Source organism: Malurus melanocephalus, unplaced genomic scaffold (genome assembly GCF_030028575.1).
Source record: "Malurus melanocephalus ecotype Western Australia unplaced genomic scaffold, MMel_1.1 scaffold_114, whole genome shotgun sequence".
In the NCBI taxonomy this organism is placed as follows: Eukaryota; Metazoa; Chordata; class Aves; order Passeriformes; family Maluridae; genus Malurus; species Malurus melanocephalus.
This window is the reverse complement of record NW_026623346.1, coordinates 1,996,234-2,020,721: the sequence shown is the minus strand read 5'-3', so window position 1 is coordinate 2,020,721 and position 24,488 is coordinate 1,996,234. Positions and strand designations below refer to the sequence as shown.

General features: G+C 38.0%; 1 protein-coding gene across 9 annotated transcripts in view; it reads left to right on the top strand.

Moving 5' to 3' along the window:
* SBF2 (SET binding factor 2) overlaps positions 1–24,488 on the top strand; it is a 226,965-nt gene that overhangs the window by 38,847 nt on the left and 163,630 nt on the right. For 7 of the 9 annotated variants that reach the window (XM_057369737.1, XM_057369739.1, XM_057369733.1 and 4 more), the window contains exon 2: positions 6,704–6,792. In XM_057369737.1, the coding sequence (XP_057225720.1) occupies positions 6,704–6,792 (89 nt within the window). The remainder of the gene's footprint in view (positions 1–6,703; positions 6,793–24,488) is intronic. The other 2 variants (XM_057369734.1, XM_057369731.1) reach the window with 1 other exon arrangement.

The following is a 24,488-nucleotide window of genomic DNA, read 5'->3' as shown; positions in this document are numbered from 1 at the left end:
GCTGCAGTTAAGTATTTATTCTCTAGAATAAATTGGGGTTAATGGCTGTTTATGTAAACTTCCATGTCCAGGCTACTTAGATTTTCAGATGGTCATGGTTTGTGATGTGCAGGGGGTGGGTTGGACAGATGTTTTCAAAATTTCATGTATTTTAGACATACCAAATAAATATTTTTCTTTCTAGGTGTTTGATATTAGTTCTCCTTTGGCATCTTGTTCCTGTCGGTTTCAACTCTGACTTCTGTATTGGGACTGAGTTAAAATGGTGATATCTTCTGTAGTGTTTTCTGTCTTCTGGCATCAAGATTTCTGCAGTGATGTTTTTACAGGTACAGGGAGACCTCAGGTATATTTCTGTTCCCTTTTACAGAGATACAAGATGGAACATGAGTTGTCCATGAATAGCATTTCCAAAACACCTAAAAGTGACAAGAATCCTGAATAGTTTAAAAGTTTTGCTGCTTTCAAGTTCAGAACTTTGATATGAAAAGGATTTCACAGCAGATTTTAGTGATGTCTTTAGCATTAGGTCCTGTTTTGAAAAGGATCAGAGGTACTGTGTTCTACCACCTGTCTGTGTATATTTCACACTGACAGTATTTCTAACTGAATATGTGAATTTTTACTTCTGCGTACTTGAAATTATTTAATACCTTTACATGTAGGATCAATAGTGGTAGTTTTAAACCATTTTCCATGGCATAACTACTGATATGCTTTCTATGTGATCAGTTACGTGTTTCTTCTTCAAGCCTGAAAATGATAACCTTTTGTAACAGATCACCAAAATGCTTCCATTCAAAGCTTTGCATGTTAACAACACTTAGTGCTCAAATGCATTTTCATCAGGGGTTTGTAAGTGAAAAGAAAGAGTTTATCATAGTCCTCATTAATTTGGAGTAAGTTGCATTAACAGCTTGCTTCTGGAATTTCAAGGGCAAGCAAGAGATGGCATGTGACCTTTCATGGGGAAAGATTTATATAAGAAGGGAGTTTAGGGGACTAGGGTTCAGGAACCAGCAAATTATGCCAGAATATTAATGTGTTGCATGTTTGTACTGTTTAAGAAAAAGATGGGAAAAGGAGAAGGAGAAAGAGGGCAGATCAGAAGAAGGTAGCTGGGGAAAAAAGTTACTTTTCCCTTAGTAGTTTACCCTTAGTAGTTTTTTTACCCTTAGTAGTTTAAGTTACAGACTGCTTGCTCAGAATTGTTACAGGCTGAAATTTGGGGTTTGGTCTTGGGCAATTCCCTGTGTATGTACTGTATAGGGACAAGAACGTAATGTCTAAAAATTTGAAGCCTAATTTGTTTTGTGGTCAACTTTGATTCTTAATGGATTAAAGAGTTAAGCCATATTAAAGGTAGAAAAACTATTGGATGAGGATGATAATGATTATTTTAACCTGGCACCTTTAGTGAAAATGAAAATGCAATTCATTGCTGTAGGTGTGAAATTATACTTTAGAAAATGGCTGCAATGAAGTACAACTTTTGTACTTCACTTTATATGAGAAAACTTCACTACAAAATGAAAGAACAAAGTTGCAAAATACTTCAGTTGAAATGTAGGAATAATTTCACTTTTGTAGGAATGAGTTGATTAAGATAACAATATGAGTGTTTAATAATAATAATAATAATAATAATACCAGTAGTTTTGTTGGAAATATGTCTCTTGTTACTGCCAGACATGTTTTGTGTATATAATTAGTAATGAGAGCAATTCCTGTTTTACGTGGAACACACTGTTAATGCGCAGTGATTGCCTATGCTCAGCTCACACACACAAATGCTGTATTAAGTAGTTTGTTGTCTGAGTGATCTCTTTAGTGCATTTGAGTTTAAGTGGTTTCAGAAACCTCCAGAGGCTTCTGTCTGATTGGTTTGAGTTCAGGGATCAGTGCTAGCCATGGGCTTTCCACCATGTTTTTGGGCAGCTTGCCCACTATTTGAAAGGATACCAGAAAACAAAAATTCTTTCATTGATGATCCAAAGGCCCTACCTTCTGGCTGTGGCTGGCTGAAGCCATTGACACTGGAATAAACTATTTTTCCAGTTTAAAAACAAGTGTCAGTGTTAATGAGTGATAGTTCACAGAATCACAGAATCAACTAGGTTGGAAAAGACCTTTGAGACCATCAAGCCCAACCTYTGACCCAACACTGCCATGTCAATTAGACCATGGCACTGAGTGCCATGTCCAGTCATTCCTTGAACACCTTCAGGAGACTCTACCACCTCCCTGGGCAGTCTGTTCTGATGTCTAATCAGCCCTTCCAGGGAGAACTTCTTCCTAATATTCTTAAAACCTCAGAAATCTTGGTACRTCTATAAAGCAGATACTATCAGTCACTAGCTGAGGAGGTTACTACTTCTGTTCACTGTGTGCATGTTTTTGATGTGGTGTCACATTTGTTTAATTAGCTAATAATTAATTAATTAATAGAAATTTCACTTGTATAACCAAGGAATGTCCTTTTACTGTTAAGAATTAATAAAAGGGGCTTGGAAGGAGACTAGATACAGAGTGAAGGGAATGTGGTCACAATCTGAAGTTATTAATGGGAAAATCTGAATTATCTTTTTAAATTTTTTCCTCATGTTACCTTGATATTTTTGCAGTTGTCAGTAGTTATCAGTAGCATATATTGAAACAAGGGAGAGTTGTTGAAATCCCATGATCTGATTTTTTCTCTTTCTTCCTGTTGTGCTAAAGCAGTCAAGAATGCAAAGTCACTTGGGTGTTGAGTTGCAGCCACCTCTTGAATGATCTGTTATCTTCACACAAAACTGCTATGCTGAAAACTGCTATGCTGGATGATTTAATAAAAGTCAGCTGAAGGCAGATAGTCTCCATACCCCCTCACCCCAAGCCATGGGATTTAGGGACTTACTTCAATTCTGCTGTCATGTTACTCGATGGRCTGAAAAATGTCCACAGATAAACAACAGTAATTGCAGCAAAAAGTATTAGGAAAATGTGGTGAGCATACTCTACTGGATTTGCTTTATTATTAAATAGAAGTGCAGCTGCTGGGTCTTCCTTGCACATCAGATTCTTTCAAGTGCTCCTGAGTCTAAACTTTTCACAAAGAGGGCAACATGCAATTCTGTATCTTCTGTAATTGAGAAGAATAATTTTTTTTTTCAGATTTATCAAATTACAGTGAACTCTACCTTATGATTGGAAACATAGAAAACTCTGAGTCTGAAGAGCTGCCATAAATTTGAAGGAGTGCAGATTCATTTAAAAAAATCAAAAGCAACTATCCCCCCCAAACCAAGCTGAATTTTGGTGGGATGGAAAGGGTGTTTCCCATCTATCTGTACTGTAGTCAACTTAAGAAATAATGTGAAATAGTTATATTTTATGCAATATAAGTAGATCTGTAAATCTCTATCACAGGACTGTTCTGTGGAAGGATTAACAGTGCTTTTTCTGTTGGTGTTTTGTTTTGCTTTTTTCCCACTCATATCTGATGGGTGTGAATACTTACTTTACTCGTATCTTGAACACAGAACTATTCACTTCATTTTTTCCCTTTAAAATATTGCATTTCTATGATGCATCCTTCAAGTATTGTTCCATAAGCTTTTAAAATATTTTAATCTTTGTCTGTATTTAAGTTGATGATTTTCTGAAGATTCATCTTTACTGCTGTGGGCATTAAGTTTAACTGTTTAATACGTGGGATGCTTTTGAGGCTTCTATGAGCTGTTCTGGAAAGGATCATTTTCAAAAATTTTGAGAACTTGTATACTGAATCAGTTGCACTTGAACTAGAGGCACATAGAAAGCATTTTTGGTTTTTAGGTGTATTCCCAGCAGTGTAAGCAGGCCAGTTCTGGGGACATAAGGAGGGACATCCTGCTGCACCTCTTGGAGGGATATGCTCCATGTGTGTGGAGTGATTTCTCTTTGATCCCAGAGGTGACTTGAAGTGCAAGTTCAAGCACCTAAGAATTTCAGTCTGGCTTTCAGAAAATGTTCAGAGCTACATCATTTTCTTCAGGTAAATTCCTATGGACATTTAGAATCCTTGAAAACAAAATTGATTATGTGCATTAAGGTATAACACTGGGGGCCAGCCTTCTAAGGAGAGTATTCTAACAAACCTGACAACCTCTTGATGTAAAGGAATGAATATTAAAAAAAATAAACCTTCCCCTCCGTTGGAAAAAAAAAAAAAAAAAAAAAAAAAAGTTTGCTTTCTATAACTTGATGGAGACAATTTGTGTTCCTTGTCATACAAGGCAATGCTTCACCATTATGTTTCTATTCTAAAAAAAAAAAAAAAAGAAAAAGTACATCTCTTCATTTTGAATTAAAAGGATCTCCCATACTGTAATGTAGGGAGGATCTTTGTAGCAGTCAAGTAAAAAGAGAACTAGAAGGATGGATAGCTTTAGAACATGATGAAATAGAAGAAATTTTGAGTTACTTTCCTGGATGTCATTATTTATAAGTGTAGTTGGTTGTGTCAGAGGTCTCAATCTTTTGTGAACTGGATTCAGAGTTTTTTTAAAAGTCCCCTGTGTTTCCACAGAGAAACTTAGAGAGCTTACACATAGCAGGGACTGTTTGCTGCTGTAATTCTTTGATACTTCCTTTTCCAGGAAGTCTGGATATCTCTGTTCATCTCAGTCCTTCTGCCCTTTCTTGCTGTTGGCCTCTCATCAACCCTCAATCACAGAATATTAAGTGTTAATATGCACAAACTGGAGAAAATGCTTCTTACTAACCCATCACACTGGTTCCGCCTAAAAATCTTGGAAGATGTAGTGTGGGTTTTAAGATAGCTCAAACTGTAAAGKAGCAGGAAGCTTAGAGGAGGCCTTTTTTTTTCCCAGCGTAACACTGATTTATGCTAGCAGACTTGAGTTGTGTCAGACTGAAAATTGTTTTTTATGGTAAAGTCAGGGGAGTAATGTATTCATTGCTGCTGCTTGGGTGTCTGCAGAGGAGGCAACACATATGGACTGCTAMTACTAATAGATAAATTGAACTGCTTCATAATATCGGAGTACAGCTTTGAGAATTTGACACGAAAATGTTTAACAATTTTAATTTTTAGTTTCAAAATTTTGTGAAAGATTATTCAGTTGGATATGATGGGTCAGCTATTAAAAGATACTTAACATGGTTGCAAATTTTGACTTTCCCATTGATGTACAGACAAACTGGAGAACGAGACCCTGGAGAGCCACCCTGTKGAAAGGGGCATGGGGTCTTGGTTGATGGTAAGTTGTACGTGAGCCAGCAGTGCCTTGGCAGCCAGAGGGACATCCCTGTCCTGGGGGAATCAGGCACAGCATCGCCAGCCAGGCAAGGGAGGGGATTGTCCTGGTCTGCTCTGGGCTTGGGTGGCCTCACCTCGAGTGCTGGGGGCAGCTTTGGATGCCACAACACAGAAAAGCCATTGAACCATGAGAGAGTGTCCAGAGGAGGCCACGAGGATGGTGAAGGATCCAYAGGGGAAGCCTTAGGAGCAGTGGCTGAGGGCACTTAGTCTGTTCAGCCCGGAGCAGTTGGGGGAGACCTCCTTCAACAACCTCATGAGGGGAAGCGCAGGGGCAGGCCCTGATCTCTGCTCTGTGGTGACAGTGACAGGGCCACAGGGAATGGCCTGAAGCTGAGTTAGGGAAGATTCAGATGGGATATTTATGAGGGAAAGGCTCCAGAGGGTTGTTGGGCACTGGAACAGCTCCCCAGGGCAGTGGTCACAACAGCAGCCTAACAGATTTSAAGCAGTGTTTGGACAACACCGTGGGACATGTGGTATGACTCTTGGGGATGGTGCTGCGCAGTAATTTGGGCTTTGATGATCCTTTTGAGTCCTTTCCAACACAGGATATTCTATGATTCAATGATATAAGAATCTTTTCACCTTGCTTTTCACTTTTACTTTGTTCATTTGTGGTGTATCCCAGAGCTAAAATTCAGGGGTTTAAAAAAAAAAAAAAAAAAAGGTATGATTGTGTCAATATTTACTGCAGGACTTGAGAAGGTGAAGAACAAAATTCCTGTTTGTACCTGCATTCCTATACCATTCAGGATGATGCAGTGCTGCAGTTGTGTATTCGTGGTATTTCCAAAATCTATCTTTAGCACTGTTGCTTCTAAAAAAAGGAACGTGTGAAAAAAGAAGACAGTTGCATCAGAAAAGTTAACAGAAATTGCCAGCTTTTCTTCACATCTTTCTGTGGAAAACCACTGCTGACTTAGGAAAACCAATGAGAAATASTGGCAAGGAACTAGTGTGTCCTGGATAAACCGTATGAAGTTTTAATCTGTAGACTTATTTCAATGTGTAGGCTTCTTTTGGAGAACTGCTTGTTGACAAATGTTTGCTTTCTTTTTTAAATATAACTTTAGCCATTTAATATTAGTTTTTAACTCACTGTTGTTTGTTGAGAGAGACTGGAATTATCAATATTGTCTGTTATTTTGAAAATATTCATGAGAGGCAAAAACTCGATGCAGCTCATGGCTTCATTTCATGTATTGACTCCTTATGTTACTGCTGGAAAATGTTAGGATTGTATTTTTTATATGACTTACAAGACACATTTGAGGAGCCTGTTCTGCCTCTTGTGGTGAAAAACTTACTAATATTACATATATTCTGAAAATATTCTCAAATGTGTGGTGATTTTGATTCCAACAGTTTGCCTTTAAGTAATCGAATTTTGTCTTTCAGCAGGACCAACAGAAGGTTTGGGGAAAATAATACAAAGATTTCCCCAGAAGGACTGGGAAGACACTCCTTTTCCGCAGGGAATAGAGTTGGTGAGTTTGCACTACATTTTGCAGTTTCTAGAGTTTCTTTCAGGTGCAGTTGGAATATGCATCTGCCTTCGTGTAATGATCTGTATTATTTTACCCAACAGGGAATGGGTAGAAATTGTGTGAGTAGCGGGCATAGATAATAGCATTAAGAATAATGGTACCGAACAAAGATAATTCGTTCTGGTGTGCACAGATAAGTAAATATTCCTAGAATATTAGAAAATGTCTGCTGCAAATCTAGAAACAGTGTATTTAAAGAAAAGTTTATTTGTGCTGCTGTGTTTTGTGATCATCCTTCAGAGGGCAAATCACTTTTCATTGTCACATTCAAACAATTACAAATGTGTATTTGTGTATTGTAGATTGAAAAAGAAATTAATATAAACCCAATAAACTGAATGGATTAAAATGGTAAGCAAGGCTGATGTGCAGGGATCTATTTTAAATAGAGAATTCCCAAGGTGCTGCTTCTTTCCCTTGATCTCATATTGTGGGATGCAATGCTAAAGTATATCTTGCTCATCTGGATCAGGGATTCRCTCAATATCTATCTCTAAAAATTCTGAAGAGAAATGAAGGACTGTGGTCATATTCTGAAATAGGTTTCTGAGAAATCAGAGTGAAACTTTTACTGCCGTGAACTTAGCAACTTCTGGGACAGAATGAGCTAGAGGAGGAGATGGGCTGTAGGAAATGTTGCAATAGAAGTCTTTGTACTGTGGGGTAAAATCAGCTGCAGAGGACAAAGCCACTGGCTCTGCACTGAGTTTATTGCACAGATAAAGCAAACAGAGCAAACTTTTGCCAGTCTGGTACCTGTCAGCCAGTGTTGAGCTCCTTGCTGAGCCGTAACATGCCATCGCCATGTGCTGTGTTCTCCCTGAAGGAAGGGCAGGCTTCTGGTGATTGCTGCTCTCTCTCTGGTGTGGCAGAGGCACATTTGCTCACTGAGCTGGCGTACGCGACTGGGCGCTCGTTTTCTCAGGCACTGTGGTTTCATTTCTTCACAGCTGGCACCAGCCTGGTGTTTCAGGGCTGGCCATGCACTCATCACTGGGCTGAGCATGGTTGCTCACACACGTGATGGGGAGTTGCAGCCTCTGTGGGGCACTTGCATAACACCACATTTGGCAATGCAGGCCTGTGCTGAAACGGGGGAAGATCTGAGGTTCAACCAGCAGAGTTGATATTGCCTCAAACAACCACAGAGGCTGAGTCATGGTAAGATTTACACTGTCACACACAAATCTTCCTTACCCTAGCTCCAAGAAAGCAACGGGTTGACTCCCAGGGATGATATGAAATAAATAAGCACAGCTTCTCTGAAGGCAGTGGATCTTAATCCGTGCCCAGGTGCTACCTCCCATGTAAGTTTAATTGTAGGATTTTAGCACTGCAAGAAACACCTTTCTAAAGGAAGATTTTTATGTCTGTCTTAGTTCTTAGATGACTCATTAGACAAAGCCATCAAGAATTTAAACTTCCCAGATAAAACAAAATCTGACCATTTAAGAACATCAACTTAGCCAGATGGCAGAATCAGTCAAATTTTGATGTGCTGTCCAAGTGTAGTAAATAAAATTTTAGTTAATGAAGGTTGAGGAGTTAGAGATGCTAAAGAGATCAAGTATTAATCACTTACAAAAGTCAGGTTTTGGCAGGAAGTTTTTTCCAAGGTTTTGGATAAGTCTAACAAGAAGCAACATTAATCCATGGAAAGGAAAGAAGTAAAGCTGTATTACCATGTTCTGTTTGTCACCTTTTAAGGGCAGATTTGCTATCATTAACGGGATTACAGGTAAATCTTTACGAAAAAGAGATGCAGGAGAAAAAGTACGAATAGAAGAGTTTACAAATGTATATCAGACTGAAGAGAGACATCTATTAATAGCACTTAGTTCTATGAGAGGTTTGAGTTAAAATATGTACTTCCTCTCTTTCGAAAGATCCTTGTGGAATGATATGGTTCTTGTTAAATGGAAAAAAGAGCAACAGTTGGTATCTGAAAAACATGTCAAACTGTCTTCACTGTGTTCTCATGAAGGAAAAAGGCCAAAGTTTTGCATTCCTAATAATAGGATTGAAAGGAGATTTGATGTTTGAATCTTGTCTTCTGTCAAAGGTGATTCTCCTGCTGTGAAAATCTTCAGCTGATTACTGGTGACAATCTCAGTATCCGACTGACCCCCTCACCCCTCTCAACTCTTTTTTAAAGTGAATTCTTTGTCTGAGAATTTGGATATTTGTGGGGTTTTAATTTTTTTGTTTTCAAATAAGATAGGTTGAATGGGGTAATTTTTATTTGCACGTAATGGATGATATGTTCCCAGATACAGGATCACAGAACAGCCCAGGTTGAAAAGAAGCTGCAAATGTGATGTGGTCCAGCCTTTCATGGAAAAGGAAGCATGTCCAGTCTCATCTTAAAAACCTCTAGCATCAGAACTCCACCGTGTCCATAAATGATTTAATGTTTTTTTCCTATTCGTGTTGTTAATGGCATTGTATGAAACAAGACAAGAGGGAAAGCGTAGAAAATACCTCTGCACACCCCAACCCTTCAGATTTTTAAGCTATAGAATGGAAAATGCCTTCTTGGACCTCTTGTGGTCTCTGTAGGTTGTAGAGATGCCATTAGTCCAAGCTCCAGCCAAAAACTGATAGATAAAAATTGATTTTTTGGAGGGCTCTTCTCTTTGCCCTACCCTGTATGCCCCCCATCCTTCTGGGCTTGAATTGATGTGATCAGATTTCTGAGACATAAATTAAGATAATGTAAAGAGTGGAGTTGTGCACATAATTTTAAAGTTAAATAATAAAACCATATAAAATAATATTCTTTGTTTTTGTTGAGCCCAGCTTTGAAAAACAGGCTCCCATGGGAAAAACTGTGCCTGCTGGACCTGCCCTTTACTAAGTGAAAAGGGATCATTTTGGGAGCATCTTCTCTAGGGAAGGTGAAGACCCAATTTCTCCTTTGACGGTATTTGTAGTTTTGGTAATTTGACACAAATATGTAGAGAATTGGGTCATTCTGAAATGTAATTGCAGTTTGAATTTCGCTGAAGGATGTTGTATTTGGTGTATATGTGTTCTGTATTAAAGGATTAAGAGTCACTTAAGCTGTGTCTTATTTTTATGTGAGAGGCATGATAGCTGTGTTATGGTCACAAACACATGAAACTGGGGGTAAACACATTGTCCAAAATTCAAAAGAAATATACTCTAACTTTATTCAAGTCAAGTACTTTAATTTGTCTTGTTCAATGACTTGAGTATCGTGTGGTTGTCAGTGATGAGCAAAGCCATGAGTCTCTGTTGAGGGAACGATGCTATCTGTAGGTCTTGGTCGCTGTGTCTTTGTAGACCTCTTACTTGTCTGCATCCCCTCAAGCTACCCAAAGAGATATTTCTTAACCTTACACTCTTTGCATTTGCCATTTCACTAAAAGCTTCACAGCTTTTAGCTTTGTTCTCTTCCTAACTGAATGCAGAAACTTTCATAAGCCACCTGCAAATTGCTGTGAAGTCTTTTTTCATGGATTATTGATAGTTACAGTAGCTACCAAGGGCCTGAAGACTTTTTGATCATTTGTTAAATTGTGTGATGTAACTGTGAAGAAGGTATGATATTTCTTAATATTGTATATCATATATGTTGAGTGTTACTTCAGAAGCAATACTTCCTCATTTGCTAGAACCTTTTGTGGGCTATTCACAAGAAATAAAATAAACAATTTCAGTTTAGAATCAGCATCTTCAGTTTACTGACAAATAGCAGTCCATCTGCAATTTATTGAAAAATGCAAATCAGAGTGATTTTGGACTTCCATGGACTTCCACTTTTGTGGAAGTAAGCTGGCTTTGAGAGGTAAAGAGAGATTTATACTCATTCTTAAAGTCAATAAAGTATTTGGCTCAGAAAATAATTTAAATCACTGGATTTTGAAAGAATGCAGTTAGAACATCCCAATCTGGTAGCTGCCCCCATGATATTTTAAATAAACATGTTTGGGTATCCTTCTCCATAGTGTGTTTCAGAGAAATTGTTTCAGATGTGACTTAAGTGTGAAAATAATCCTGAAAACTCATCTGAGACATATAGAGCAGTTTAAAATTAGGATAGTCAAACTTCTTGTTCTTGCTTGTAGAAGGCATGCTTGAGAATGTGTGTTGGTTGAATGAGTTAGCTTTACATTTCTGCATATTTTCCTCATTTCTAATCCAGTTTTAATTCCACTATGTAACTTTCTAGACAATCATAATTAGTTATACATCAGAGGAAGCTTTGGTATGCAATGTTACACTTTGCAATGTAAAGTAATTTTTGTCCCAGGGCTAAATTAGCTAAACTAAGTGTCATCTGTATTACTCAGTGTTGGGAGGCTTAATCTTAATGAGGCCAATGAAAGTCATACCTAGAATTGTCTTAAATTTAAACTGGATATAATGTGTTTCTGCAGTTTGCAAGTAGCAGGGAAGGAAGTTTCCCACTGTAACTGGTGGTGGTGGTAGCAGTAGTGTCATGATTTAGTAATTTGCATTTCAAGTATGTGCAAGTTTAGAARTTAACATATATTTCTAGACAAGATAATCACCTATCCAAATAACTACCTAAATTATAAAATTTATTTTTATTTGGTAAAAACTACTGTTTAATACAACCATTTGAAGACCAATTACATGTGTTATGAGAATAAGAGAGAAAGAAAGGCTGCACATACCCCTTTGGGATCTGGAGGGTTGCCTGCTTCCTTCTAAGGGAGGAGTTGGTGTTGGAGTCATCTTATTCCTCCTTTGTGTAGAGCCTTTGCATTTCTGCCGCTTTGATTGGCTTTGGATATAAACTCTTAAATTGATGAGAAGTATGTCTTTTATGAAAACTTGGATTTGACTTTCAAATTCTAACTAAACTGAGATTAGTTAGAAAAAAACCCCAAACAAGTGAGAGTAAAGAATGGTAATTTGAATTATATATGTATTTTTTTTTTTTGACTGACCTAATTGGTCTTTTTCAGATTTCTTCATTTTGACATACATAATTGATGAGTTACAGCTCTACCTCTTACCTCTTAACTGATATTTACTCCTGTTGGAACTTCACAGTTGGACTTAAGAGAAAAAAGCTGTCAAAAAAACCTCACCAAAACCCAGCTCATTTGTCTTCAAAGCTGCACTGAATTGAATACATTTAGAAGTAGGCCAGGTTTTAAAGTAGAAAAGTTTCAAAGAACTCCTAAACTTCTGGAAATTTCCAATGCAGAGTCTCTGGAAATCATTACACGTTCAGTCAGTAGCAATACTTTTCAAATTCAAGTGCAGATCTCTCAATATTATTTTTGTTTTGCCACCTAAATGTAATATGTAAGGCATATTTTCTGAGAAAAAAATCTGATGCTTGAACATTTTACTACTTATTTTAAATAAGACAGAAGAGCCAACTGGGGTTGCAGATTAGACAGTTAAGGCCTGAAGTGATTAAAGTTTTAAGGGAGTTAATCTTTAAATGCTTCAGTCTTAGCTACCTGATCTGTAAGCCAATTTTTCTCAAACATAAATGCTTTTAAGGATCTGAATAAAAAGTTGTATACAGCATTCATTTAACCTTCAGTGCACTTGGTCAGCTGCAGAGGTTTCGGGTTGGTGAGGGGGTTTTGCCTCTCTTTCCCCTCCAACTTTTTTTACCTCTCAAGAGTCATTACATATGTAATTCTTTAGTGAACAACTGGCTGGCAGAGCTCAGTGTAGCGCTTACAAGTGCATTGTGTTGTTTTCATCCTCATATTACAGAGCAGGTGCTTTCAGCAGTTAGTGGAAAACAGGTATCTAATGGCAAAACTACAGTGATTTTTTTTTTTTTGCCTGTGTGCTTCTGGACTCAGTTTACATTAACTTATTACCCTCCGCTAGACATCGTCGAGTGCCATAAATATGGTGTATTTTACAATAATGTTGTGCTGTAAAACAGTTATATCCTGGTTTTATCCTTGGTTTTATCCTTTTGGAATTTCAGCTATTTCAACTCTCTAATCTTTCAGTGGAGTGTATTGAAGTGTAGCCTTTTTTGCATCTATCAAGGTGTTTTAAGATCCACTCACTTCTATTTTAAGTTAAATTCTTCTCAGAACTTCTGGAGGGGAAAGCTGTTTTTACAAGCTTTCTTAAGGAGTGCATGTTTTAAGAATCACAGAATTATTTGGCTTGGTTTTCTTCATTCTTCCTATCTGTCATCTCCATAGATAGTACTTGACTGGGTGAGATGGTCTTGTCCACCTAAGCTTTGTGTGCGATCCAGTGTCTTTCTTACCTCTCCAAAAATTTTTCTCATCTTGTTTAAAAATCAGACAAAAGACTGCAGTGTGGACTTCTAAGTCCTGCTTGTGGGATTTTAGTTTAACAGTCTGCAGAGTAGTTTCTGAGACCCTCAGTTAAGCCATGTGGTGTTGTAACATTTACAAAATGCTGCAGGTGTCTTGGTATTTCCACCTTATAACTTACAGACTTGGTGTAAGGCAAGTGATAAGTCTCCTGAAGACCTTGCTTTTCCTGAAGGCTCTGAATTTTGATTATTAGATATTTTTGATGTTCCTTGTTTAAAAAAAAAAAAAAGGCTCTTGAAATACTCTTGACTAAAAAGGGAGAGCACTATGTATCTCAAATACACAAGATGAAAATGGTCTGTATCTCCACAAACGAAAACTGAAGAGCAGAAATCCTATTGTTTCATATGTGAGAGGAAAAATTATGAGCAATAATTATGGTTTTAATTATTTTCAGTTTTATGAATAGCCTATTTTCAGTTTTATGAATAGGATGTGCTTTGTGTTTGTCCAAAAACATTAATTTGTACATGAAAGTTATGATGAGGTCAAGACATGACTGGAGAGCGACACATGTTTTTGAATAACTGAGCATGTCCTTAACATCAGAGGAAGTTCTTTAGTCTAGGTGACCTATTCCACTTTGGACTAGCCATCTGTCTCGGTTTTGAGACAATGTTTTCAGAGAAAAACGTTACAGAGAAACGTTTCCTCTGAAATGAAAATAAATTTGATAATTTTTTCCCCACCAACAAGAAATAGATGCTGGGCAAAAAGTGAAGAGAAATAAAAAGGTAGCTTATTAACTAAACACAGTGCCCACAGGACACAGATAAAGAGTAACCGTTAGATCGCAGGACACAGACAAAGAGCAACCGTCAGATATTCAAAAAGCTCGCCACGCAGCGCAGACAAGATGGCGACTCCGTCCCYGGGAACAGAAACAAAAGAAAAACCCACGTGGCCGTTCCCGTAACAGTGGCAAAAAGAAAACCCAAAAAAAMCCGCTGTACCACAGTCCTTTCTTCCCTGTGGACGGATCAGAGGGCTCGGTGTGTTTCTGCTGCCAGCCCGGTTTGCTTCCGGAATCCCAGACAAGATGGTGCCGTGCGGCTTTTCTCCCGGCGGGATTGCTCCAGTAGCAGAATCGCAGGAGACGCAGAGCAGGGTCTGTCTGAGGAAAAGCCGCTGAAGCTAACAAACTGAGCTAGCYGAAACTGCAACACTGTAACTCCGCTGCATGCAGCAAGCAAGGACTCCCACGGTGAGAAACAGAGCGAGAGCTGAGCTCAAAAAGCCCRGATTGCGTGGCAGCGCTGGCTTTTAAACTGTCTGTGCCGCCTTCCCAGCAGCTCCTGCTCCTTCTTCCGGGTTACATTTAAAGATATAAACATCTTTTTGGGTGTATATGCCAACGGAAAAGGAATACAGAACAAAATTGGCACAAAAATCAACCCAAGACACCATCACTGAAAATTATTTCAGAATAATTCTGTATGAACACACACCAATATAAATTTCAAATGCAAGCAACGAAAGAGCAGTTTATCTGGAAAGACACAAACCAGTGTACATTTTTAAGTCAGTTAAAAAGCCTGTGAGTGCTGCTCATTCTGGCTTTATAGCACTGTTTTTATGTTGACCCAGCCACACAGAAATTAAATGAGATGTATTTGTGTGCAGTGTCACATCCAGATCTGTCATAATACAAAACTCCTGTTTACAATTGTTCCTTGTGCCGTGGGCAGATGACTGTACCTGTCTAAGTCGTGTACAGGTGTCTGCATTTGTCCCTGTTTTCTCCACAAGCAGTGTTGAGCTCAGCATGAATCAAGGAAGTTTAGCTTGTGAAAAAAGGCAAGCACTAAACTCTGAGATGGCCAGAGTTTGGCCATGAGGAGACTACAGATAAATAAAATGAAGAGGTTAAACTGTTCTCTTTGTCCTTTGAGAATATGGTGAGTGAATGGATTCTCTCAAAGGAGATTTGGTGTAAACAGTAGTAAATGTTTAAATTGATGGAGCTCAGGCTGCTTAAAATGAAAATTTTGAGCTGTGTTATTTGTCTGTAATGAGAAATTGCTTGTGGGAGGCTAATAGTATGGCATGGAAAGGAGAATTGCTTGGATCATCTCCTGAGGTTCTTTTTGGCTTTGTTAATGTAAAAAGCCCCAGATCTCTGTGTGCCTGCTTCTCTGCAGAGAGAGCCATGGAAAGGTACCACACTGGGATAGCAGAATGGTGATGAATGAGGAAATCTGTGTGGATTACCACGGGAGATGCGACCTGGTCTCCAGGGAGATTGTCAGGTGTTTGTCCTCACTGTTAAGTACAGCAAACTTTGTCACCATTGGATCATCTTCCTGTAAATACCAGAGAGAGAGAGAACTGGACAAATGTAACAATCCAGAAAACCACTGAATTGCCTCAGAACCATTTACCAGTTTGTTGTTTAAAATTCCTATGTTTTGTTTCAGCTCCTTATTACAGATATCTGTCAGCTTTCTGTAAGAAGTTGGAACTCCTTTTACTTTTGAAGGGCTGTAATTTAGACAATTTTTGACTGACGTTTCTGGGTTTTTTGTTTGATTGGTTTGGTTTTCCTGAGTGTTTGTGCCGGGAGCTGAGAATTTGTGTGGTTTTGGAGAAAGCCAGCAAGCAAGACTGTTGTGTGTTGAATTTATAACCATATGTCCAGTTGTCACAAAGCAATCCTTTCTGGGGTTGTGCGAAGGAGCAGAAAGGCAGATGATGTGCATCTAATCAAACACAGTCTATTGGGCTGGATACAAGATTGTGAAACTTGAACTGGGTCGTTGAATGTGTTCTGGGAATCGAGAAATAATTTATCTGTGAAGTTGATTCCTATGACTGTAAATCACTTTGGAATGTTTTCTAATAGTTCAGGAAAACAGATAATGGAAAATAAGGGGTATTTTACTTCTTTTGCTGAACGGATTTGTTAATGGTTTGTATTTTGTTAAAGCTGATACTTTTCATGCTAAGAGTTTCTAATCAGTAGTACTTGTAAATTGTTATATTCCCCCAACTCCTCAATTTGACTGACCTTTTAGTTTGTACTTTACATCAACCTTGTTGTGTCTTGATGCAGGTTTCTTCTGCTGGCTTGAATAATCTTCGTGGTTTTAAAGCTTGRCTTCTTAAACTTGAAAACTTTTTTCAAGTCTATGCAGTGTAAGTACTTATTCATAACAAATTATAAAAGGTGTGTCCTAGTTGTGTTCACCAAACAACAAAAAATAATAAACCTCATGATAATCCTTCACAATTTTGTGTATGCTGTGTGCCACAGCTCGTTTTATCATTGCATTATCCAGTTTGAAGCCAAGCAGAAAGATCATTGCAGAGACTTTTTGCTGTTTCCATTGGTGTAACTCCTGATTTCTGTGCTCCATTCAGGGCAGAGGGAAGTGTGCTCCAGGCATACACAGCATCCACACAGGAGTGGGGAGAAAGCAGCTGATTCCAGTGCTTCAGTGTCTGACTGAGGCTGTGCCATGCAGAATCCTTGGGAGAGGACATGGAAGCTTATTACCAAATGTTTTGATTTTTTTTTTTATTCAAGAGTAGCATGTTGGCCTCCAGCACCAACACTAACTGAAGTCTCAAACAGAGCTCAGTTTATGAATCCTGAGGTTGGGGTGTTGTTTTGTTTGTTTATAAAGCAAAGGCTACTTAATATTGTTTCAATACAGCATGTTGGTGCTGGCTTTTGGCTGATTGCACGGAATTGGCAGAACCATTTTCATATACTCAGTTTTTATTGTACAACTTTTTGGGACTGTTGTCTATATGTAACAAATTGGGGTTTTTTATACAAAACATGGCGTTTAGAAAAAGAAGTTTATGAATGAACTTGCAGGTTAGAAGATCTAAAAGGTGGCTAGGCTATTTAGATGGCCCTCTTTCTCTTTTATTATTAGTRATGTGATATTTAATAATTTCTGGTATGAATCTGGTCCTGATTTCAGTATGGTTTGGTAAATGACTATGAGAATATTACTGAAGAATTTTATTTTTGCAAAAGCTAATCAATAAATAATAATTTGCTATATGTTTGTTGTAACAGTAATTTGGGTTTTGTCATAATAAGGTCAAAGTGTAAGGAAATAATGTACTTTTATATGCAAAAAAGGTTTTGAATTGAATGGAAGAAGAAAAATGTAATGTATTCAGATGTAGTTTGTAAGTGCTTACTTTGGGGCTAGCCACCAGTGAAGGGTTTTTGTCTTTGACTGAAATTCTCCTGAGTGGGGTTCTGCCATCAGCATGGCTTCTTGTAATGGATCCCAAATGTGGAACCCGTAGTTTTGCCGGCAGTGTAACTGGACTGCTCCTGGCAAAACCTTTTCTTTCTCTGTCTTCATTGCTTTGTGAATGTCAGAAATAAGCAAATGGAGGCCCAAATCTTCTGAAGTGGTAGATTTTTCAGATGAGTGTTAATGGTGCAGCTGATCCATGAAGTGTCAGAGCTTTATTTAATGTTGCTAAGAGAGACCTCTCTTGGGTATGTTTGGTTGCAGTGTCTGTGTTTTTCAAGGACGCACTGTCAAAGCATCACTTAAACAGGTGCTTTTATTTAGCTGTCATGGATACCAGCATAAACTAAAATGGAATTTTATTTCTCTATTAATAATAGAGTAATAAATGAAGCATTTAAACTGGCTGCTAGTTGAATCTCTGAAGCTTCAGTTTGCAGCTTTGGAAATGAGGCAGTTCAGGATTTATTTGTGGCTAAAGCTGCTTGTATGGTGATGCTTGCAGTTTGTAGTTCTTGCTCAGCCAGCAATAATTAAGTCTCAGCTGTGGAGCAAACCTAGGCAAAGAGAGAGAACACTGACACCTAGGTCTTCTTTTTAGTAGTATTTGGAATTTGTTCTCAAGAGCTTCCCTGACCAGATATCTTGCAGGGCTGTATCCTTTAAAATACCACCTGCTCTCTGCTTCCTGCCCTTCTTTTTGGGTTTATGTTTCTAACTAAGGTACTATGAATGCTTTTGAAGAAACTTATCTGGATTTTGTCATACACATATCCCACATGAGATTGCTTGCTCATATTTACACTGGTTCCTTAACCTTGATGAGAAATTACCTTTTATTTATGTTAACAAAAGGAGATCAGAAAAGCAGATCATGCCCTRATACTGATCAATATTGGTTAGCCTCAAGTCAAAAATACCTTTATTCTTTTTTTTTTGTGGAAAGTATCTATTCTGATTTGAATCTCTGCCAAGTTATTTGGACAAAAGCAACTAGTATGTATATGTATAAAATTAGGAATAAAGCAATTTTAATATAATACATGCTGTGTAGTCACACCTCCCACCTCCAAATAAAATATCTGCTGTTTTACTGAGCTGCTGGTATTTCTGTTGTCGATCTGCCATAAATTGTGGGGAATTTAATACAAGAATTGGCTTTAACTTTCTGGTCATGTCCCACTATACCCTCTCCCTCTCCTTCCCTGGTCTCTGTGTCTTCAGAGCTTAGTTTTAGCTCTTTATATAAGTAAAGGCAGTTCAACACAAATCCATTCTAGTGTGCAAAGCAGACTGGTGGGACACAGTTGGATTGCGTAACTACTGTATTACATTGGATTGTAACCAACCCAAATATGTTTTTAGTAATATAATGCGCAGTGCAGTTATGATTTTGGTGTTTTTTTCCTAGGCTTACCTGTCAGCTAGGAGTGCAGAAAGCATTATTCTGAAAAAAAAGTAAATAAAGTAAAAATTTTCATCCAAGAGAGAAGATCATGTTTTTAGTTTACTGAAAGATCYATGGTATAATGTAGTATTTTTAAAAGAAGCAATATTCCTGGTATGTACATGGCATATGCAGAATCAACCTCACTTCATTTTTTAACTATAGTTTCCTTTTTGACATGTATTATAGCACTGGACAAGAGAGATGTTCATTAAAATCATGGCTTATAAGCTTAGAATGAAGAATGAATTAGATTTAATGTCAAAATAGTGGGATAAGAAGTGAGTATTAAAGTTACAGCGTGCATTCATGACCTCGATGTTTTTAACATTCCTTGAATACCAGATTTGTCTAGTTCTCGGCATCACCTCATGATTATTTGCTATAACTGCATACCAGGAAAGCTTATTTCAGAAGGATTTTCCTGCATTCTGGCCTGGTAATATACTTGAAGAGACTTGTTGGCATTTGCAATTTTGAAGATTTGTTGTTGGAACATTTTCGTATCTGTTTCATGTTTTATATAATGGATTTGATCTCCTTCTCCCAAGAAGTAGAGGAACTGGCAAGACCTCTCAAAAAGTGGGTGGAGAGTACATTCCCCCTCCCCCCCCCCCCCCAATTTAAATATTTTGCTCCTATGACCAATGTGTATTCTCAGCAGCTACTTCTGCATGAGCAGCTTTTCAGCATCCACAGCAAGTTATTGTATTTGCGCCGAGGAACAGAAATTACTCAGAAAAGTTACTTGCTGGTTTGGGTTGAGGCTGAATCATTTATATAAGCACATCTGAAGTTTTCTATTTTGAAATTCAAGATTTGATTCCTGTTACACTTTCATCTTGTTACTTAAAAGGGTGTGTTTTGGTCATTTCATGTCTGAGTGTCTTTCATCCAAAATTCAGCAGCATTTCCAGCTGTGTAGTTGGAAAAGTGACTATTATAATAAATAGATATCTGCAATTTTCTTTGGGTTTTGGTAATACAACTGTGAAAACTTCACATGATTTGGAAAACTGTTTCGGTTTTACATAACCAAAGAGCAATTAAGTGAATGGAAATGCATTAAATAACAACAATTTTGTGAAGTTTGATCAAGCTTGAAAGTTTGGTGATGTTAGTTTTTTGTACTAGTGTGCCTTAGCTGAAGAAAGTAACTATTTGAGTTGCTATGCCTGAAAAAATCATTTTGTAATAATAACTTCTGTGGAATCATATGCAATTAATAAATATATATATTTCATCTTGGTTTAAAATAAAGGCACATCAGTGTTAAATTTAGTTTATTCTGGCTACCCTAGACATAATTTTATTTGTATTTTGTATGGCAAAGTCTGTGTAGATAGTATTCAGTTCAATAATAGTGAGTGTTCAGTAATACGTTTTCCAAAGTGTTTCAATTTGATCCAAGGTGAACAATGATATAATCAAGGAAAATGTAATCAAATGTCAGATTTCTGTGCTGACTTTGGCTTTAGACTGCAAATAGTTTTGTGTGTAAGAGTTCAGCTAAACCACTTAACTCTAGCCCATGAGTTTAAACTGAGAATTAACAGAGATAAAACCTAAGTGGAATGTTTTTATTGAACCATTTCTTGAGTTGTTGAAATGGAAAGGCAGAAGCGGTTTACAAAAAAAAAGAAAAAAAAAAAGAACTTATTTAAAGTTTGCACCTTGTCTTTCAAAATTCATCATTAAGCTTTCAAGAACACTTCATAATTACAGAAAGCAAGAGATTCTTCTCATTCGCTCTTCTTCCTTTTTTAACCTCTCTTTGTAGGATCTGAATGCATTCAATGTTGCAAGTGTTTTTTAATAGTCTGTATTTGTAGTTTGATGATGGAAAAAATGGTTGGAAATGGTTACCTGAGAAGGAATATTTGGTAGAATGTTTTATGTTTTGGTGGGGTTTTTTTTAATGAAACGTTTTGAGCTTATCAACCACTAAATAGACATATTTTCTAACTATCCTAATTTCATTTGTTAAATACGTAGATGTGATATATGCTGAAGCATTTTAGGGTGTGTAGTATAGGATAATAGTTTTCATACCTTTTATATTATTAAGGTGTGTCATTATTACAGCATGTGCACGCCCTCTTATGTCTTATTGCTTAAATATGATAGTGCTTTTAAGCTTTCCTTTTAAAGTATGAATTTACTATGGTGAGTTAGGTAACAGCAGAATTATGTGCATTATTTCACCTATTATGGGTAATGCCTTACGTGTCTGTTGCAAGAGCTCCACTACAGTGGAAACCTTTATTTAAATGAGGTTGAATTTAGTGGTGGTTTCTGAAGGGCATTCGAAGAAGGAAACTTAGTGACTCCTGTATCTTCAGATTACTGACGTCAAGCGTGGCAGAAAAGAACATGCCTTTTCAGTTTCAGTTTCATAGTATTTGATGTCTTGCACTGAATGAAGTAAGAATGGGATGCTCAGGAGTTACCTGCCATTGTTTTAGTCTGAGTTACCCCCTTTTCTGGGTTTTCTTGTTTGAGAGGGTGGGATTCTCTGTGCCAGCACTGATCCAGAGGGAGAGAAGAAAGCCTATTACCTAATTTGAGATGCAATCTAGAAATGTGTGAATGAGATTTGCAAAGTGCACGTACATGTTTCAGAGCCCAGTAAGAGAAACAGTGTGCACAGGGAGGGTGTGTGCTTTCTGCTGAGACTGCAAAAACAGTGTGGGCAGCTGTGAGGGAGGGGCTTCTCCCCTTCTGCTCCGCTCTGGTGAGAACCCACCTGCAGTGCTGCATCCAGCTCTGGTTCCCCAGCACAGRGAGGACATGGAGCTGTTGGATCGAGTCCAGGGGAGGCCAACCAGGATGATCAGAAGGATGGAGCACCTCCTATTGAGGAAAGGCTGAGAGAGCTGGTGTTGTGCAGCCTGGAGAAAAGGCCAAGAGAAACCTGCTGGCAGCCTTCCAGTGACAGAAATGGTGGTGCAAGAGAGCTGGAGGGAGATTTTTTACAAGGGCAGATAGTATAAGACAAGAGGGAATTGCTTCAAACTGAAGGAAAGTGGGTTTAGGTTGGATGTTAGGAAGATTCACTATGGAAGAGGTTGCCCAGAGGAGCTGCCTTCCCCATTGCTGGCAGTGTTCAAGGCCAGGTTGGGTGGGGCTCTGAGCAGCCTGACCTAGTGGAAGGTGTCCCTGTTTCTGGGCAGGGAATTGAGACTTGGATGTTCTTTAGGGTCCCTTCCAATCCAAACCTTTTTTTTTGTTTCTGTGACTTGCTGTTTAAATTTCACCCTAGTAGCAAAATACTGACTGAACAATTTCTGCAAGGCTGTCTTTCTAGTCTGTATGTGCTACCTTCCCCTTCCTTAAGTGTCTGTAGTACTGCTGTGGGAGCAATATGAATTTTGGAAGGCTATGTTTTAAACAGGAATTAGCAGTATTACAGATAAATAGGTTTAGATCTATTAATTCTGCTACCACTAGAGATACTACACTGCCAATAGTTGAGCTGCTTTCCATGGTCATGCAAAAGGAATATGGGAAGATGTTGAAAACCAAGTCTTGGCTTCCTGAGGCTCTTGTTGTGACAACAATGAGTTATAGTGGAAATTTTGATACCCAAGGCCAGAATAAAAGTTGATCAAGCTTATGGTGCAAAATGAACAAGAATCAGCAGTGCATAGTTTGGAAAGGAAAGTAACATATCATGAGATGAGACTCTTGCTTGTTTTGATAAATACACTGGCAAAAGCCACTCCAGGTTTAAGAGGCTTTCACAATGATGGAATGGGGCCAGGTTTTGGGCCAACACATTTGTAACTTCTTAAGGATCTTCTGCCCCTCTCTTTGAAAGTTTTTAAGCTGATTTCTCTTTTGTCCTTCATAATGGTCTGTGGTTTGACTATCTTTTGAAAGACTTCTGTGTGTTTTATACCAACTCACAATCATTTTATATCATTAGATCTATTTATTTTCATGATGAGTAATGAATTATTCTGTATCTATATTATTGATTCTGTTTATAAATATGAGATATCTTGTTCTATTCCTGTACTGGAGCATATTTTTTCCAAGATGGAGATACCCCTCTGACACAATCTTTCCTTGCAGAGACTCTCCAAGGTTTTGGATACTGTTGTTTTTCTCTGTGACTTTTAGTTCAAGTATCTTTTGGAACTGCAGGGACTAAAATGGCAAGTCTTACGGTATACAGTATACATCTACATCCCAGTTCCTTTTCTGATGATTCTAATCACTTGAATTATTTTTTTCCATTGTTACTGTTAAAGTGAGCCAGGTTTCAGGTTCCCTTTCCTGAGTGGTAACAAGAAGTCTGTTACTGCAAATGCATATTTAGGATTCTTTTTTCATGTGCTTTAGATTCCTCTTCTCAGTTAGGAAACGTGTAATGCTTCATTGCCCAATTGCTTGGCATTGTGAGACTGTCTCACGTATGATCACAGAAGACTTTAGTATTAACTGTTCCGGATGCTTTTATTGTTCACAGACTTAACAAATTTGCTGTTGATTTTTTGTGATATGTTCAGAAATTATCTGTAACAAACAAAAACCCAGTAAGTCAATCATCCCCTACTACACATGCACAGAGCCCAGCAGACATCTAATTTGCCTCTCTTGGGGAAAGCTAACCATTTATGCTTACTTTTAAAAATGGATTATTACTTCAAAATAGAACTGTTCTCCTATACTATGACAGTTTAATTTGATGGAGAGGTTTTTTTGGTGAATGTTCTAGCTAAAAGACTTTTTACTAAGTGACTATTGTGTTGAGTACATCCATTTACTTTAGTTGAAGAGCTGTTAATAGATGGATGATTTATGATCTAGCTGTTGAGAAGCCATTCTGATTCTTTTCTAGCGTAATTTATTTATCTGTAGGGTTCTGTAGTTTGACATTTTCTACACATTTGCTACTTGAATGGAAAGATACTGGATAATGCTTTTTATAAACAGGTGAAAAATTTTCCTATTTCCAATAACCCGATCTTGTCTTGTCTTCTGAAACCCACAATTTACAGTTCTCTAATTTTATGTTTTGATTACATGGGATACTTGAAATCATGCTGTCGATACTTTGATTGGCATTTTCCCCACATCTTCTATATCTTCTCCAAAATACAGTTTCATTCTGGGAACTTACCCAGGAACTCTCTAAGGAACTATAACATAGAAAGACTTCTTAGAGAGGTCTTTTTAGTCCTCTTTGAGGCATTTTACCTTTGTTCTTATTGTATCCATTGTCATCTTCAGTTTTTAGAAGCTTTCTCCTTCTGATGCACGTTGAAACATGTCTTTCTAGTAAATTGAAGTGATTGTCCCACTCTGCTCTACACTGGGGCGGTGTCACCTTGAGTTCTGGGAGCAGTTTTGGGCACCACAATACAGAAAAGATGTAAAGCTATTAGAGAGTGACCAAAGGGGGGCATGAGGATGAAGGCCCTTGAGCGGAAGCCATACGAGGAGTGGCTGAGGGCTCTTGGTCTGTTCAGCCTGGAGAAGAGGAGACTGAGGGGAGACCTCATTGCAATTACAACTTCCTTGTGAGTGGAAGAAGAGGGGCACACACTGATCACTGTATGGTGACAGTGACAGGACCCGAGGGAATGGCATAAATCTGTGTCAGGGCAGGTTGAGGTTGGACATCAGGAGAACGTTTTTCCC